At 44.6% G+C, this 11,793-nt stretch overlaps 1 protein-coding gene and 1 non-coding gene across 2 annotated transcripts; both read right to left on the bottom strand.

The window, feature by feature from the left end:
* Positions 1-5,547: 5,547 nt before the first annotated feature.
* On the bottom strand, positions 5,548-11,147 carry EIF5 (eukaryotic translation initiation factor 5). Its single transcript, XM_010711943.3, has 11 exons — positions 10,986-11,147; positions 10,215-10,494; positions 9,870-9,951; positions 9,477-9,649; positions 9,057-9,168; positions 8,213-8,355; positions 7,564-7,722; positions 7,199-7,360; positions 6,781-6,945; positions 6,410-6,544; positions 5,548-5,943 (listed from the first exon to the last, which is right to left on the bottom strand). The coding sequence occupies exons 2-11, from the start codon at positions 10,284-10,286 to the stop codon at positions 5,851-5,853; spliced, it is 1,296 nt and encodes a 431-aa protein (XP_010710245.1). The 5' UTR covers positions 10,287-10,494; positions 10,986-11,147; the 3' UTR covers positions 5,548-5,850.
* On the bottom strand, positions 8,565-8,688 carry LOC116216718. The gene has a single exon (XR_004160035.1). It is a non-coding gene; the product is annotated as a small nucleolar RNA SNORA28 (small nucleolar RNA).
* Positions 11,148-11,793: the final 646 nt, after the last annotated feature.

The following is an 11,793-nucleotide window of genomic DNA, read 5'->3' as shown; positions in this document are numbered from 1 at the left end:
GCGCCGGGACGGCGCTCCGTGAGCCCCAGCCCTCGGTCAGACGGCTCCGCATCGGTTCCCGTGGGAAGGGTCTGGGCATGAGGCGGGAGCACGAGGATCCAGCCCCGCTGGGCGAAGGCCCCAAGGAGCAGCTGGCCTCCTTGATCCGACAGTGAGGGCGGGTGTGCGCCGCTGAGGAAGGGGGAGGTGAGGGGAAGGCGGCTGCCGTCTCTCATTGCCCCCGGCCAGCCCTGCGCGCTGCAGGTTGTGTCATGAGCGCGGCCGCTCCTTCCCCATCCGGCTCGGCACGCATCTGCGGCTTTTCCTGCAGAACGGGTTTTCTGGCATTAACGATACCACTGCTTCTCTCTGCCTTCCACTCCCACCTCCCAGCATTGAAATGAAGGAACAAAGGAGGCGACGGTATCATAAAAGACTGCGTTAAACAAAGAACCAGCAGTCGTTAACAGCTTGCTCTCATGGAGCCCCACAGCTTCCCAGCGAACATCACCAGACGCCCCCAGAAAAGGCTGTAATGACAGCCAGGTAGCAGCTCTCACACCTTTCCTCCCACCGGAACACTCCTTTGCCCCTCGGTGATTCAGATAAAACCATCCCCTCACCCCACCGTGAACCACAGCCACTTCCCCCTCCTGCCTTCCTGCTCACTGAGCAGCACCGGCACGGAGCTGGCCTCGGCCATAGAGCTGCCCCACCGCCCTCGTGTCTCCCTCCAGCCCAAACCTCCCTCCTGAACCTCGAAGGGTCTGCTTCTCTTTTCTGGCACGAAGAGCAACCAGGTGGGCTCTTCCCCCCTCACTCCTTCTATTTTTAATCAACATGGAAGCACAGGAGATGAGTTCTGCTTACGTTATTACTTGTGATGGTTTTTCTTTCATTTCTTCAGCAAGTCATAAGCCCTGCTACTCCATAAAAGCCTTAACTACTCCGTTCTCTGCCATATGAAGACGTTCTTCTGTGACCTGTTAAGCATGATGCAGCCTGCTTACACTGTATGGAGGTTTCAATTCTGGTTGTCTGTGCCACTAAGAGGGACTTGGCTCCTCTAGAAGTGGTGCACTCTGGGCAGCAGTTCAGGTAGATGAAATGTTCAGCCTCAGTCTGAACCCACAGGGATCTGGCTGAAGCATTTTCCTGTGATCACAGCCGTGCTCTGGTTATCCATTTCACCTCTACATGTGCTTGCCCACCATCCATAGCCACCCTGTTACGGCATCTCCATCCATGCCCACCGTGCCCACCTGGCTCACGGCGCCCCATATGGATGCAGGCTGGGCAGGAGACAGAAGCCCTTCAGTCTAGTTTTCCCAGCAGCAGAGATCAAGTGAAAAAACCTCTATTTTTACCTAATATTTTTCTGTGTGACCTACGCTGCTGACATCTTATATACATGTAACTTTGGCTGTAAGAGCGATTCTTAAATTAGCAGTTCCCCATCAGTGCAGGAATGGATAATATACTTGTTTCCTCACATTTCTTTTGAAGGTGCCAGATGACTTCCTTAATGACACAGATACAAATCCAGGCTAACTCCATTGACGTCAGTGTTGCTAGCTGGGTTTTATTAGTAGCAGATCAATATAAAAATCAGTCAGGATCAAGCGAAACTTTGGAGCGAGTGATGCAAACACCCACACAAAGCTCTCAGTGCTGCTGCTTCCCTTATTTGCAACGTACCACTGATGTGCCCAGGACCCCATACTCAAACCAGAGCTCCTCTTTGCTTTATTTGTTCCTCTCTTAATAAGAAAATGCTGTGCATAACATACATCTAACAACACAGTGATAAGATTAGAAATCCAATAAACTCCACTCTCCACCTGCAACCTTGGAAAACAACAGGCCTGGAGAGCAGGACCAGGCTCTGCAGCCTTTCCCCCGCCTCGCAGGTGCTGGGCTGCTGGCGTTCAAGGGCAGCTCCAACACGGTGCAACCGAGTGACCTTGGAACTGAGCAGTGCGGGAGGAGCAGGGCGAGAGCTGGGAGAGGCCCTGCCTGCCCCTGCCATGCACCTCGCTGGTCTCAGCCATGCCTGCTGCCCGGGCTGCCAGCCTTCACCCCGTGCTGTTCCACCACTACAGATTTGCACAGCCCAAGGAACAAGATGATTGTCTTCAGCAGGTTAACAACACGATCAGCCCACCAAGCACGTAAGTAATCAATCCCAGTGGCTCCAACAAATTTATAAAACCGAAGCTGAAAGTTAAGCACGCAGTGTTTCACAGATAAGGCTTTAAAGAGCAACGTTTTAAGCAGCTTTTTATTCTCTTTCCCTCTGGGTTCTCTGTTCCACATCTTCATGGTTCAGTGGTGTTACTGAATGCCAAGGAGTCAACTCTCAGCAACAGCCCTCCGAGGCTCTTTCTGAGTGATTAGTTTGAGAAGAAAACAGCTGCCATGGTTTGCAAGACCGATTGGTGGGTCAGCAGCTTCTGTTCCTTCCGTCCCTGACACTTCCGTTCTCTGGGAACACAGAATTGCTGTGATCCTTATTGCTGCACAGCAGCCATCAAGTGAAAGGACAGCTTTGTTACAGATCATTGTTAACTACTGTTCTCCAGTACCTCTTCTTTCAGACATCAAGGTGCAGAACTTGCACAACTGGAACACTCCCATGCGCTAAGTGCAATTTCATCAGATAGAAATCAGCTTGTCTAACTTTATGGCATATCAGCACAGCAACAAATCAGCTGAGTTGGAGACATTGGTGAAGATTGGGATCTCCTAGTGAGCACTGCAGCCCAAACAAGAAGAAAGTTCTCAGCAGGAGGAACGATAGCCTTGTGCATAAAAATAAGATGAAGACATACGAATGCATACACTTGAACACTTCAGTTTTCGCTTTGCCATATGAAGACAGCACAAAAATACCCTTGCCTGCAGGCCTGTCTGTAGAGAGTGCCATGAATGGTGGGAACTGGGGTGTGGAGAACAATGTGAGACAGAGAACTGCCACACAGCACGTGCAGACGACTGGTTCTGTGTTTGTGATGCCTCCTACAAGTGGCCCTGCAGAGTGAACCACCATTTGCAAAGATGCTCTCTCAAGAAGCTGTGCACTGGGGTTGTACTGACTAGAACAGCTACTGCAATGGGAATTAAAGAGTTGAGCACATTTCTATGCTTACCACAACTGCTGCAGATCACATTTGCCTTATCTTTAGCCGCTGCCTCTCTACAAGCCTGAGCTATATGCTCTTGGGGGCAAGGAGCATCCTTTGACATAATACATGTCTGTCACATCCATCTGAGTAAAGCGCTCACCTCCAATAAAAAGCATTAGGCTCTAGTGACAAAAACAGAGGCAGACAATTTTACTTCCTATACACACAACAGCCATCAGGATCAAGCTTCTGAGCTTTTTTCATCTGCAATACTGCTATGCTGCTGCTGCCCTGAGCAGCCCATCAGCAGAGCTGCTCCCACTGCGCTGGGCACTGACAGGGGCAGCAGCTGAGCTGCAGGAGAGCTCTGGAGCGCAGCTCAGGGAGGAAAATGAAGATTTATACAGCCAAGGTCATGGATCTGATGCTAACTTCCCACCTGCCAAATCAGTGCATTCACACTGAGGTTTTTAGACTGTGTGGTATGGAGTGAGGGAAATCACCCAACACTCATTTTTTCCTTTTCAGGTGCCTGGAGTTCCTCTGAAGCTTCAAGCAGATTGTATTTGAATACCCAGCCACCGTTTTGAATTTCTACTTGTTCCTTTTAATCAGATAGCAGCAGTAAATTCAAAGACTGGGGAAACTCCTTAGACAGATTTCGTCTCTAAAGAAATGCTAACAAAACAAACATCCATTTTCATTAACTAGTGGAACCCCTGATTATCTGAGATGAAAACATCAATGCATAAGCAAAGATAGGGCTGGAAGTGCAGCATAGTGCCAGGAATTTCACGCTCTGGCCTCACTGTTCTTAGGATGTGTCTATTGGGGAGCAGCTTTATAACACACTTAGTCTGATCCACCTATGCACCACTAAAGGAACGCTTTCACTCACTGTTTTCTCCCACCATACATTTACAGCAAGTCTACCATCATACAGCTTTGTTATGATTTCATCAGTTCACTAATCCAAGGGAAAGCTGCTTTTAGAGAGTATTTCCTAAATTCCCTTCTGGAAGGAACAGGTCTGCCTTACCAGTCACTAGGGTCTGGAGTGGAAAGAGAGAAATCTCCTTTAGTGGCTGCCTACAATTACAATCAAATGTTTTGAAGCAAAAGCAGCTACACTCTGACAGGGACTTCACCATATGGCAGGTGGCAGCAGCCACCGCTGCATAACCCCTGCTTTAAACTCTTCTGGTCACACTCAGGACAGGAGGAATCTGGCTCTGCAAAGCCGTATCTGCAAACTGTCAGTACAGATCAAGCCATTACTTTGGTAAATGACCCTGACCTGCGCTCACTAGAAGTCAAGCCCCATTTATTCTGTTGGAACTGCCCATCCTGCATAGAACTCAGTATTACAGATGAAATGTAATCTTGGGAGCATGCAAGACTCTTCCATTCCCTCCATAAGCTGAAACTCCCCTTAGAAAGGCAAAGCCTGCTGATCCAAGCTAGGATGAAGACCAGGTTGAAACTCCATTGGAAACTAGACAGCATTATTAACTGTTTCCTTTTAAGCTTCTGTCACCACCCCTGCAGGTCTAGCCTTTTGCTTTTATAAAAGCAATAGATTCCGGTCTCTTAATTGCTACCTACATAAACCAAAAAATGCCCATATAATTTGCTACCGTAGTAGCAGACAAAAATCATTAGCTCTGCACCAGCTACCCTCTAATATGTGCAGCTGTATTTGATCTTTGCTTTCCACACCCGACTCCAGCCTAGCAGGTAAAAATGCTGGTAATGATGCGCTCGCAACTATCGCACAATGGAGGTGTGTGCCTGTACCAGGAAAGAGAACTATCTTCTGGAAAGGTCACACAGGGATTAGTAACTCACCTTCCACATTCCCAACAAGTCTAACAACTGACAATCATTTTTGAAATACAGGAAAAATGCCAGGACTAAACCTCCCACTTACAAGTCATGCTCTTGTATTACTGCAGTAACACACCTAGCTGGCACCCACGGCAACTTCGCCCCACCTCTCTAACACAGCCTGCCCAACACAAGAGTGCTGACAACTTGAATCCAAGATCACCTGCAATGCAGCACTCAGTTCACAGCCCTACACTCAACTACTGTGGGGAGTCAAACCTGAAGCTCTTAAACAGCAAACAAAATCTTCCCCTTGCTTTAAGCCCGCTCCCTGCTCACACTACTGATTTCTCAAGACTTGTAATACCAGGCTACCAGCAGTGGCAGTGCTCAAAGCACCCACCTATATATTTATTGGAGTTACTGAAAAGCTCATAGACAGTTTGTGCTAAATTTAAGACAAAACATTTTCTCTCAACCTTAGCATGTCTTTGGTCCAAGGCAATTCATTATCACACCCACCCACGTTGCAATGTTCACTCCACCAGGGAAGTTGCACGCAGTTGTGTAAATACTTACTTGGAAAAAAAAAAAACCCACAAAGCTGAGGCAGGAATGAAGATTGACCAAAACCAAATCCTTTATTTCCATAACTGTATAAATGTGCTCCAAGTATGTGTCCAACACAAGTTAGAAAAACAAAACAGAACATGCCATTTGCAAACTAGATCAGTTCATTGATGTGCTGACTCCTTGGTATTAGGCTTAGTTACACAAGACCAGTCACAGTAAAAAGATACATTTTAGAGTACAAAGAGTAGCAGGATGTTAAGCCATTTCAGTTTGTGCACATACAAGTCACACTTCTGGCAGAAAACGCAGAGAAGTTTGATTATGCTGGAAGCTACGCTGCATCACTTTAAATGGCATCAATATCAATATCATCATCTTTATTGTTTGCAGGCTTCACAGTTTCAACTTTAGGTACACTGGCAGTTGTAGAGTATACCACCTGTGGAGACATGAAACGTACCTTTACTAGTGCTTAGTGGCAGTGGGCATCACACAGCATTTTGCTTTATTACTACAAGTGGCCAGCATCTACATGCTCTACAGTTACCCTTGTCTGTCAACAATAATGCTTAGCATGCTGCTGCATGTCTAAAATGTAGTGCCCAGTAGCTTCCCATAGGAGACCATTAACTAATGGAAGTCTAAACAAACACACTTGAAACCTCAATTTATACAGGCACAATCAGCTGGATATAGCTAACACATTCACTCAGGCCTAAGCTGTGAAGAAAAACAGCCATTTCACCTTTCATTAACTTCTCTAAGCTTTTCTGAAAGGCTTCATGCTTCCCAACATTAATAGCAATACATCAAGTGAGCTACTTTGTAGTGTACCAAGACCAAGTGCCTCAGGACTGGAGCACACAGGGTTCTGAAGTTATTCAGTGAGAAGAAATAAGCCTTACCTCTATGTTTTCATCTTCATCCTCTTCTTCATTTCCGGAAGATTCTTCTTCAGCTTCCTTCAGCCATTTAATAAATGGTTCTGCTTTGACACGGATTTCTTTGGCAAGCTCCTTTGAAACATATTTCTTTGAGGCCTGAAAAACAGAAGGACATTCTACTTAAAACACTGAAGGAATTTTATCAGGTCATACAAGAACACTGCGAACCAAACTTCACCCTGCCACCTTCAAACAAGCTGTTTATGGGAGATCTGTTTCTCCTGAGAACTGAAGACATCCACATGCAAAGTTTTATCAGAACAGTAAGATCAGGTGCACTGTGCTACATTCAAGTACAAAGCAGCTATAGCAGGCAATATTTTTCCTTTTACCTTTTCTGCCCAGCCAAGGATGACCTCTTCTTCTAGAAGATCTGCATCATACATCTCCTTCAAAATATGTGGTATTTTAGAAATAAGCTGAGACTGATGCATGGCCACCACACACTCAAAGCCGTGGAGAAGGTACCTCTGAGCTTTCTTGTTATTGTGGCAGAACTAGAGTTGGGATAGAAGAGCAGACATTAGCTTTTTTCCTCTCCAGGATGAGCTGTTGCTTCTGCCAACTCACTGAGATGGCAGAGTTTACAACAGCTCTATGATCCCTCCCAGTTTTCCTGAGTTAGGAAGCACTGGTCTAAAAATGACAAATCATCTTCCCACACTACCAAGCAATCCAAAACCAACTCAAGCAGTTACCACACAAACCAGACCAGCTGTTACAGTGGGTACAGAACAAGAGACAGCTTACACGAAGGAAGTGACGCCTGTATTTCCTGATCTGTTCGCGAATCTTTTCATCAAAAAGGACTTCAGTCAGAACTAGAGGGCCCATAGCCTTGACATCCAGTCTCTCTGCTTCTGCTACAATGTCCTTGTCAGAAGAATCAATGACACCTTCCTCCTTCTTTTTCTACAAGACAAGAACAGAATGTTTTAAAGCTACTGAAAACTGCATTAATGCTACACCCAGAAAGTCCTGACTAACAGTGGAAGCAGTATTTTGTAGCAGCTCCAGCTCTAGGGTTGAAAGACTTCTAGGAAAGAAAAAAAAAAAAATAAAAAGCAGCTCACTCTTCCTTCGTCTTCTTATGAGCATTTCTTACATATACTCACCTTCACAAAATCAAACAGTATGTTGACTCTCTCTTCCACCGTTCTTTCCAAGTCTTCACTAAGTGTGAGGTTCTTTGCATGGTCACTGATTTCATCCATTCTACGCCTTTGGGCTTCTTCTGTTGTGTCTTCACCCCAGTCATCATCATCCTCCTCCTCCTTGAAAAGTAAACAAGTCCAAGAAATTCATTCAGTTCTATTACAAGCTTACTAAAGTGTTGAATGTTGTCTTTAAATACAGATCTGAGAGCATTTTGTAGTCGAGTATTTCTGACTCTTCCCTACAGAAACACAACTGATCCTGTAACTACATGTTACAGAAATGGAGAAAGCCAATGCAGAAGTCATGCTGAATAACATGCATTTACAGCCAGCTCTGGGGTTACTTTCAAGCACTGCCTCACCACTACATATTACAGCCATTTGATACAATCCAGATCTCTTGAGGAATAGAGTATGCAACACGTACTTAGCAAGGAGTGTGCGTGATGAAGAGTCACTACAGGGGAGGTGCAGGGCTACTTCTATCCACTTGCAGATTTTTTAAGTATAGTAAAACTTTGATGCAATGCTGACTAGCAAGGAAGTGATTTTCAGTTTTAAATCAGAACAAGACACCATACATCCTCATCTCCCCACTTCTACTTACCACAACCTGTGGAGGAGTAATCTCCTCTGGTGGTGGAGGTGGAGGTGTCTCATTGCTGGACACAGAACCATTTTCTTTGTCCTTGCCTTTTCTATTTTTCTTCTCCTTTTCTTTCTTCCCTGTACCACCAGTATCACCACTTTCTGAAAAGAAATTTCAGTGTATTAGCTTCCTCTATTTCATGAAGCCCCTGCGCTACTGCACTGCTGCTGAACTCTCAAGGGAAACTGATGCAGTGTTTTTATAGAGCAGGTTACGCATGCTTACTGTTCTGAATATGTATGGAGACAGCATACATTGTTCAGAAAAACCCATGGCTCTAGCCAAGCCCAGTTTCTTATCACAAAGTAAGGCTGTACAAGTCCATATAACAAGTGACCTCACACAGCAGAGATCCCTGGAATAGGTTAGACTTTTCTAATTTAGCAAGCTTAAATTGCAGCAGGCAACCAAATGCTTACTACAGAGTGTTGCTTGCACAGAGTTAAGTTGTCCACTGCAGTTTACATTTATTATATGGCTTTTGCTTCGTGCTGACTTATCCAGAAATCAGTAGTGAGCACCTGCTGACTAACACCCTAGGAAGTTTTGTCCTGTCTATGCAAATAAAATTTGTCAAATACTTGTATTTGAGTAGCCAGTCCTCTTGCATCCTTTCCACATTTAAACTATGAGCAAAGCTATTCACCCCAACCCACAAACACACGCCAGCAGTACACTAGAGCATTTTTACAGTTTACTCAGAAATAAGCTATTTGCTTTTCTACTTGATTAACACAGCACTCACACTGGAAAAAAGCTCCTTTTTTATCATCTCCTCACAAATAAGGGAACACACACTTACCAGGTGGGTTTTTGAGAATGAATGTGCAGAGTTTATGGTTTGTATCAAGCATGCCTCGATAGCCACAGGCTTTGCAAGAGTTACCTATAGTTTGTTTCTTAGGATTGACATGCTGTAAGAAAGAATAAACTCAAGTAAAAATACAAAACAGATACACATTATAGCCTACACCCAGTATTTATCTTGTAATCTCCCAGGATTAAATCATGCTTTCATCAGCCCTAACAGACTTGAGTTTAAACAAGCAAACTAGCCAAGAAGTTTTGAACCACTGTAAACCTACAGCCTGGGTTGAGTAGCAAGAAATCAGATTTCTCTAAACTGTTATTGCAGTCAGCTTTTAAAATCTACACCATTTCCACCAACCCTAATCACAGTGTTTTTGTACTGTTACCATTCATACAGATAGAGAGCACTCACCAGATCAGTTTCAGGATTCTCACACTCAGGACAGAGAACAAATTTTTTAATGAATCCATCCAACATGTCTTGCAGCTTATTCGCCTCATGAGATCCATTGACAATGTAACGGTCATTCTTAACATCAAACTGGGTCTGTGCTCCCAGCTCACAACCAAAAAATTTGGTAGGATCTGTAAATAAAGTAGAATAATCACCAGTGCCTTCAAGTTTTCACTGTTAACTGAAAAATCAAATATGCCACTGCTGCTTTCTCCTACTTCCCCTTTACTCCCCTACTTGTCTTCCTAACAAATCTTGAAAAAACTACTTAGCACTAACAACTTCAAATCAAAGTGAAAGCATTAAAAAAAAACATTCCAACCATGCTGCATCACTGCATAGATTACTTACACGTTGGAGGCCGATTAAGCGCCTTTGCAACGTCAACCATGTTGACTATAACAGTCTTTATTCCATTTCCTTTGCCCTCAACCTTGGAAAAAAAAAAAAAAACAACTTTTAAGTTAGAATGACCACAACAGCCCAACCCAATGTTTCTTTCTCATCTTACTACACCTAAGTTCTGCTTTGAAGGGTCTGCTTAAGAGGCATTAATGTACGATTAGCCCAGACAGAAAGATGCAGACATCCACTCCCTGTGATTGGCTAGGGTTGATATCATTACCTCAATTCCTTTATATAAAAAGCAACCAATGTGAAACCCTGCTTACTTATCACTAACAGTTATCAAGTTACCTTGGCAATCAGACGGGGCATTTTGTAGCGATAGAACTGATCTGAAACACTGCGGTTGACGTTGACAGACATTTTGCCTTATTAGTAGCTTTATCAATAAGATGAAGAGATCTTTGATTGCAGTTTTTTGGTATCTTCTGTCTGGAGAAGACGGGATGACATAAACGACTGCAAGAGTTCTCGGTCTCTGACATGAAAAAATTTTCGCCACTGAGGCTGTAAGGTTCTTGCTTGTATGCTATGTTTCCCCAATACAGGTACCAGTGGCTGCGCAACAGCTCTGCAAGCATTAACAGACAGAAAGGTAAAGTTTATCTCAATATACACCAGTAAAACGTTGCTGTATGAGGAGCTGTATTTACAGGTAGGGAATTAAGTTCATTACCTGTGAAACTTAAGATAATAGCCTTCAACTGCACCACTGAGTAACTTCTCACCTACACTACAGAGCTTTAAATCCTCTTCTACCTTACTCCACAAAAAACAACAGGCAACTAAACAGTGTTTTCTGTACAATTAACTCCGAAGACTGCCATGATCAGTAAGGAAGGGAGAGGAACACTGCCTGATTAACGAAGACCAAGGGCTCTTACACTAAGGTCACGTGGTATGTTCCAGGCTAAAGTGGAAGAAAAATCTTGAATACAGTTTCAGATTCTGAATCATAGCATGAAGCTATTACATGAACCGTACTCTGTCAGAATGCTGAGAAATATCCATAAGGTGAAACAGCAGCAATCCACAGTCCAACAGAACTTTTACATGGCTTACCAGTTTTTTGGCTCAGAGTGGAAAATTAGGTAGTCCTCCCTCTCACTTATGGATTCTCATAGCAGCTTCTGTGGAGTTTTGACTTAACAACAAGCCTGATAAAAGTCTGACACAAGTTGCTTCACTGTAGAAAGCTTAACAACGCAGAGAGGTACAGAGCAGTGCAACAGCTTTTCCAGTTGATTTTTTTTCTTGGGAAGGAGGATGAATCCTATTATTAAAGTTGCCTTAAGCAGTATTTACATATTTAAATTAACATGTGGCCCTGTAATCAGATCTAAGGTTACGTAAGCCACACTGGTTGACTAAACTGGCAGCCCTGCCTGCAGCATGCTCGCTTTGACACGTCACCATGTTATCGTTAATGACAGAAGTGTTGACACATTAAAATAGACTCCTTCACGTTCCTGTGTAAAAGTGCAATCCCATGTAGAGTCTCTCCGCTCACGTTTACAAATCCTCCCACGAGAAGCAAACAGATATGCGTACACCATGTATTCCACATTTGTCCCAATGCAGCTTTACCCTTCTTCAGCAAAAGCCGCCCCGAGGATTCTGTTTCAGGCATGAGGTTTCCTTCCCCAGAATGGCTAAAAAAGAGCCCCCACGTGACCCAACCACGCGCCTGAGAAGCGCTGAGGAAGCAGTACCTCTCTGTGTGAGCTTGCACAGCTAACGTGTCGCTTCCCCTCCTTCTAGCTCACGGCTTTTGTCTGCGGGCTGCAGGCTGAAGCTCCCTCTCCTGGTCCCCGGGACACCTCCTCCCAAGCAAGCAACCCCCCCTCCCCCAAATATGCCGCGCACAGAG

The sequence above is a fragment of the Meleagris gallopavo genome, chromosome 5 (genome assembly GCF_000146605.3).
Source record: "Meleagris gallopavo isolate NT-WF06-2002-E0010 breed Aviagen turkey brand Nicholas breeding stock chromosome 5, Turkey_5.1, whole genome shotgun sequence".
NCBI classification, from domain to species: domain Eukaryota; kingdom Metazoa; phylum Chordata; class Aves; order Galliformes; family Phasianidae; genus Meleagris; species Meleagris gallopavo.
Note: the sequence above shows the minus strand (reverse complement) of the source record. Positions and strands in the feature narration are given on the sequence as shown.

Coding starts and splice junctions, on each gene's coding strand:
- EIF5 (XM_010711943.3), bottom strand. CDS start 10,286: ATGTCTGTCAACGTCAACCGCAGTGTTTCAGATCAGTTCTATCGCTAC. Junction 9,650..9,869: donor GCTTAATCGGCCTCCAACGT/GTAAGTAATCTA, acceptor CTTTATTTACAG/ATCCTACCAAATTTTTTGGT. Junction 7,361..7,563: donor TACTGTTTGATTTTGTGAAG/GTGAGTATATGT, acceptor CTTGTCTTGTAG/AAAAAGAAGGAGGAAGGTGT.